Source organism: Excalfactoria chinensis, chromosome 1, assembly GCF_039878825.1.
Source record: "Excalfactoria chinensis isolate bCotChi1 chromosome 1, bCotChi1.hap2, whole genome shotgun sequence".
In the NCBI taxonomy this organism is placed as follows: Eukaryota; Metazoa; Chordata; class Aves; order Galliformes; family Phasianidae; genus Excalfactoria; species Excalfactoria chinensis.
In genome coordinates this window covers 63,040,322-63,046,321 of record NC_092825.1, presented here as the reverse complement: position 1 = coordinate 63,046,321, position 6,000 = coordinate 63,040,322, and the positions used below count along the sequence as shown (strand labels likewise).

Here is a 6,000-nt window from a genome sequence, read left to right as displayed (position 1 = left end):
GAAGTATCACACGTCCAAACTGCTCATTGGAGTATTGTCCTACTCTTCAATGGCATTTGCTTGTTTGCTTTGTGCAAGGTCTGCACAGGTCAAGTTACACTTCAAGTGGTAATCCAGCAGGAAAGACCCCGCGTCCTCCTCTCCAAGCACTCCTGCTGCCTGCCCCTTCTGCCCTGCATGTTACCATGATGTCTAAATTTACATTGTGAAGGTAAATTTGCAAAATCAGCATTGCCAAGAACTGAAGATGCTGGTTCTGGCAAACCCTCGGGCTGAGATCTGGCTGGTACAAAGATTCACAAGACTATTTCCACTAAGGGAATGCTGGCAATGAGCCTCTCTGGCAGCACGGATTTACCAGTGAGCAATAAAAAGGTGGTATTAGAAAACTGACCCAGAAGAAGGCTTTTTTTCTCGGTATGACCCTGGGACTATGCACATCTACTGGACAGCTGCTGCTTGGAACCACAGGTAGCCTTTTTGATTGGTTAACTGGTTTGGATCTAATGCTTCTGTTTTGCTATATGAACGTGGGCGCTTTCTTTCTAGAGGGAGAGTGCGGAGGTGAAAAGAGATTTTGTAACTCACTTGTATTTATGCTCTCCAGCTGAAATGAAGTATAATGCTCAGTTACCTTGTTGAAATTACAACTGGCTAACATATGCTCAGCATTATATTTGTATAATTCTACCTTCTTCACCCTGTCTGCTGTTGCCCAAGGAAGGCAAAGCTGCACAACAACGTACCCAGGGGCTCTAGAACAACTCTGCAAGGAACACAGCCCGAGAGACAAATTTTCACCCTTGAGAGGCAGCATCTAGGGAAACTCAGCACTATGAAGGCCTGGGTTCTCTTTTCTCGACTTTGAAAACAAAAATCTCTTTGTATCTATCAGCCTTTCTACCTACAAAAAACATCCCATTGATAAAAATGGATTTCTGCAAGTGCAAAGGAGAAAAAAATAAATAAAAAATGCCAGTTAAAATACCAAAACCACAACGCAATTACATTTGGAATCAGCGATCAGTGCTCAGCAGCCCTGCAGGTACAAGTTCATTAACACTGGACATCACGGTAGCCTAATTACACTCAGCAAGGAGTTAACATCTCCAGCTGCCCTGTCGTGTGTTGAACAAACCCTGTTTTGAGCAATCTTTTTTTTTTATATCCTATATGCTGCCACTTGAAGTGTAAATGAAAAGCAAAAGCTCTTTGCAGACCAAGTCCTTCGGAGGGTGCGGGATTTCATTCTGGAACATGCTTTTTGCTCACGATAGTCCAATATTATTCTTATTAGTACCATAAACACGCACACATGAAAATCCAAGATCATAAAATATTTTTTCTCTAAATTTCTTATGCTCTCTCTCTCTCTCTCTCTCTCTTTTTCACCTGAGAATGGCACCTACAGTTTCCTTTAAAAAGCAAAACCAAACCAAAAATATAAATCTAATCTCACCAGCTGCTGGTATATCAGGTTCTTCAAGGGATTGTCTAAGATACAACACTGTCCTAACTTGAGATAGAGCAGGAAGAGAAAGGAAACCCAAAGAAAAACAAAAACAGAGACCAACAAAATAAAATAAAACAAAGCAAATTGGACTAGTTCAGCGCTGTAGTACAAATTTGGCACTTGCTCAAAGACTCAGTGTGATGTGCAACTGATGAAGAGAAGTTCTCTCTTGAAAGGAAATAATTGCTTGCTGGGGTTAACAGAAACAGGCTCCCCACTTCCTTCCTTGCCAGCCACGCGCACACGCACACACACACACACACGCTTCAGACCCAAACGTGCCAGGGAGGAGGAGAAGGAGGAGACAGAAGGGGAAAAAGGAATTTTATCTTTTTCTTCTTTCCTGTCAGGTGCATTACCAAAAAGAAAAAAAAAAAAAAAAAAAAAAGAAAAAGAAAATAAAAAAGAGAGAAAAAAAAAAAAAGAAAAAAAAAAAAAAAGAAAAAAAAAGAAAAATTATTTCTCTTTAAACTGTAGCACAAAACAACAAAACACATTCACAAGCCACTTGTTGGCACTGTGTACCTGAGTGAGAATTTCTAGAACATTGTAGAACAAACAGCCATAAAGTTTATTTGAAAAAAAAATAATAATAATAAAAGGTCGACGGGTAAGACTTCAGTGCTCGGGTATAGCAGCTGAATTACTGGCATTATTTTACCCATAGCTTATATTATTCTGTTGTTGTTGTCGTTGTCTTTGTTTCCTTTCTTCTGAGCCTTTTTTCTTCTGATGCAGGCTGATGTCTATTAGTCAGCTGATGTCCCAACTAGTTAAGACTAACAGTTAAAGTAACAGTCAGTGTATGAGAAAGTTAATGTGCTTGGCCACTGGTAAGGATAAACCAGATGGGGCTTTATTTATTTTTTCTTTTCTCCTTGAAGTCCTGCGGGTCACATGGTATTTGGACCCCGATCAGTTGGCTTGCCCCGCAATGTGATTTTCACTGTCACTGCCATAGTCCACATCGGGGTCATCCTCTTCCTCATCATACTCATCGTAGATTTCTCCATTGACGTCATCGGTCTGCATCTCTTCCTTGATATGGGGCTCCTCGCCTTTGATGCCGTAAGTGCTCTGGATGACGGGCATCCCGGGCTCAGGGCTGCTGGACACACTTGAGTGCTCTGAGGGCAGGTGTGGGGAAGGCATTCCTGCCATGGCGATGGCTCCTGGGTAAACGACACCTGCGGTGGCAATGGGAATCTGTGCTTGTTGCCTGCAATGGAGAAGAAGGAAGAGGATGTTTGAGTACTAGAAGAAGCAGAGAGAGAGCAAATATGACGGCACATGGCAAACCCATTATCATGTGCTCTTGAGCATGCAGAGGGAGCTTCTGGATGGCCCATACATGACTACCCTGGTATCAATACTCCAGATTCACCAACTGATGCTCTTGACGTGAACACTGAGCCCAAACCAACTTCACTGCTAAGGAAATTCAACCTTTGTGAACTTCTGCAGTTGTACCTGAACCACACAGCTTTAGCTTATCTGCCTATGACGCAAATTTCTTTACTGAGCTGCCAGGAAGAAGCAAGCACCCTTTCAATCGTGGACTACCACCTCACAAAACCATACATTTTGAAAATCTTCTTAAACAATCACAAGCGGTTGAAAGGATTAGAAATAAAAATTTGCTAACAGGACAAACAAAGCTAAGGCTGGACAGTCTGCAAAGCAAAGGGAAGTAACTTTGGATGAGGAGAAAGCAAAGGCCTCTCCGATGAGAGAAGTCTACTCCATGCTAATACTTGGACCTGGCCCTTGTCAAAGAGAAGGGCAGTGGGCTTTCTGGAGCCCACGTGGGCTTACAGGATGATGGCTAATGGCCTCCCACTGGAAGGTGACAGTTTCCAGAGTGAGTGACACTGGTGAAAAACAGAAACTTTGAAGCAGGGTGGATAAAACTGGGAAAAGCCAGACTTAAAATGGAAGCATGCATTATTTAAAAATAAATAAAAAGCAAGCAAGCAACATGAGCATTTGAGCAAATCCTCTGTAAGATGCCTTTATATAGCATCTAAGCCTTGGAAACCTGTCTGCAGCAATGAAAGACGAATTATTCCAGGCCATAGAAATTCCCTTTGCATCAAGAACACTAGCTGTGTTATACCAGTGTTTGTTTCCCTGAGAAGCTTCAGGGTCCCAACAAGCCCAGAGGTTTAAAATTCATGCTCCTTTTGTTTCCTTGCTGCATGAAGTAATTCCATTGCAGTAATACTCTTCAGTACATGCTGCACATTGTAATGTCATCAGCGGTGTGTCCATCTGTACTGAAAAGCCTTGCCACAGGAGACAGGGCAGAGTCTCTTGAGATGAACATTCGTAATTAAGAATGAAACCTTTCCCTGTTCCCTTGCCTGGCTGTGCCCTGGCTGTACAGTAAGCCCCGCACAGTACAGTGATCCTGAAAGACTCTCCTCAGCCAAAGAGCTTTACATTTGTTTGGAATTGCTAGCTGTGTTTTCAGTTACTTCCTGCCTGCCATTCAAGCGAGGCCGCTGTCAGTACAATCGTTCTTTCCTTGTTGCTGAAACAAGTTTAAGTTGTCTCAGCTGAAGACACAGCTCTTAAAGAAGGGAGCGGATCTAATTTGCATTTTATTCTTAATTCAATAGGAAGGCTTTGTTTTCTGGAGTCAGCATTTCTGTAACAAGATTCAGCACACTTAAATTGCTTTTAATATTTAACAATAGGAATACTTTGCACTTAAATGGTGCTTTTCAGAGTGCTTTCCAAATATTAAATAATTTAAGAACAGTATTTTTCCACTTCTACAGGATGTCCACTCTGGAGGATGAGGTGAGTTTACCACACCACCATTAAAGATGAGGTCATTAAGACACGAAAGCATTAAGTACAAGAGTTGTAAAAAATGCTCAGTCCTTCCCATTGTGCTGTTTTCAGGCAGGTTTTCAGGATGTCCCAGCAGCTCGCACAGCGAGAGCTCTTAAAAAACCCCATCACTTACTTTGGGGTGCAATTAGGAGCTGGATTTGTGTTCAGAAGTTCAGCCCCAAATGACCTGCACAGGGCGATGCGGCAGATGGGGAACCAAAACCAGGAATGCAGCTGAAGTGCTGGGACTCCCAGAATAAAACACTGACCCCACTGCGGTCACTGGCCTCTTTGTCAGTAGCTCCTACAAAGATTTCACCCCAGATTCCGTGCTCTAATTGCCTCAGTGTAAATTATCTCCAGAAATGTCTTGATTTCAATGTCAGCCTTGTTTGGAAAGCTGAATAATATGCAGAGCGTTACAAGGTTAATTTTTTTCCCATGATGAAGCATGCATGCTAACCAGATAAGCAGTATTTTGGGGGCTCTGTTGCTACCTATTCTTTTCCAGAAAGCACCCCTCCTCTTTTTTTAATCTCTTGATGCCAAATGTTGGCTGACTTCCCTGTGTTTGTTTCAGTGCTTACCATTGGGATCACTGGACCTGCCAGCACCACAGGGTTAAGCAGCTCAAATTTCTCTGCTGAGCGGCTTATTATAACAATGCACACTGTAGCTGTTTAAAACACAGTCTGATGACACTTAACAGTTGCTGGACAGATATTCTCTCCCTTATTGCTACTTCTAGTCATTAACTAGGGAGATGTGCAACTCGGTGCAGTTAATATGATTCCGAATTCAGCCTGAGATGAAACAGAAGGTAAATTCCATTATTTCTGAGGCTTGTTTTTGTTGCTGTTTTTCCATTTTTTTAACTTCTTATTTTATTTTTTTATTTTTATCTTTACCAGTGTTTGGATTTTAATTTTCTGGAGTAATCAAAGAAATATTACGGAATAATTCTGATTCTTTAGATCTGCTTTAAACAAAACCAAGGAGCATCTGCAGAAGGAAAAGATGTGAGTTTTCCAGACACATTTCAGCCTGATCATATCAAGCCGATCAAGCTGATCTATTAAGTGTTTATCAGAACCAGTCTTCTTGAAATTTATACCCTACATAAAGCATTTTGCTTACTGAATTGGAAGATATCCACTCCCTAGTACAAGTGCCATCATGATGAACAATGGATGCAACTTCATGTCTGATATGAATTAAGTGAGCCAAGTCCGTATTCCAGCTGAAGTTCAATATGTTCAGCAGTCCTTTTACAGACCACTTGCCACAGATCATACTGAACGCGAAGTAGTATTTTTGGCTTTTGGATCAATAGGCACTACCACAGATTCAGATAGACCCTCTGAGGCCCCATAATAAAGTAATATTTACAAGATTTTATTAGAAAACTTACATTTCATTGGAAACTCTAAAGCTTTTTTTTTTTTTCTTTCTTTCTTTTGCATGATCGGTGTGGAAATGAGACAGTTGGCTGAAGCTGTAGGATGAACATACAGCAGAGCCAACAAAAAATCCCTAGCTGCCTAACTTCCTCCTGGAACACACTGTTTGAAAGTATAAGCTTCACATTCCGTTAGCAATATATAATATTCTTGCCAATAACATGTATCATTTACCACAGTGAATTA

General features: G+C 41.4%; 1 protein-coding gene across 13 annotated transcripts in view; it reads right to left on the bottom strand.

Moving 5' to 3' along the window:
* Window positions 1–2,062: 2,062 nt before the first annotated feature.
* SOX5 (SRY-box transcription factor 5) overlaps window positions 2,063–6,000 on the bottom strand; it is a 642,538-nt gene continuing 638,600 nt past the window's right edge. For 11 of the 13 annotated variants that reach the window (XM_072349118.1, XM_072349139.1, XM_072349148.1 and 8 more), the window contains one exon: window positions 2,311–2,732. In XM_072349118.1, coding sequence (XP_072205219.1) covers window positions 2,429–2,732 — 304 coding nt within the window. In that variant the 3' untranslated portion in view covers window positions 2,311–2,428. Of the gene's footprint in view, window positions 2,733–6,000 lie in introns of all 13 variants that reach the window. The other 2 variants (XM_072349110.1, XM_072349101.1) reach the window with 2 other exon arrangements.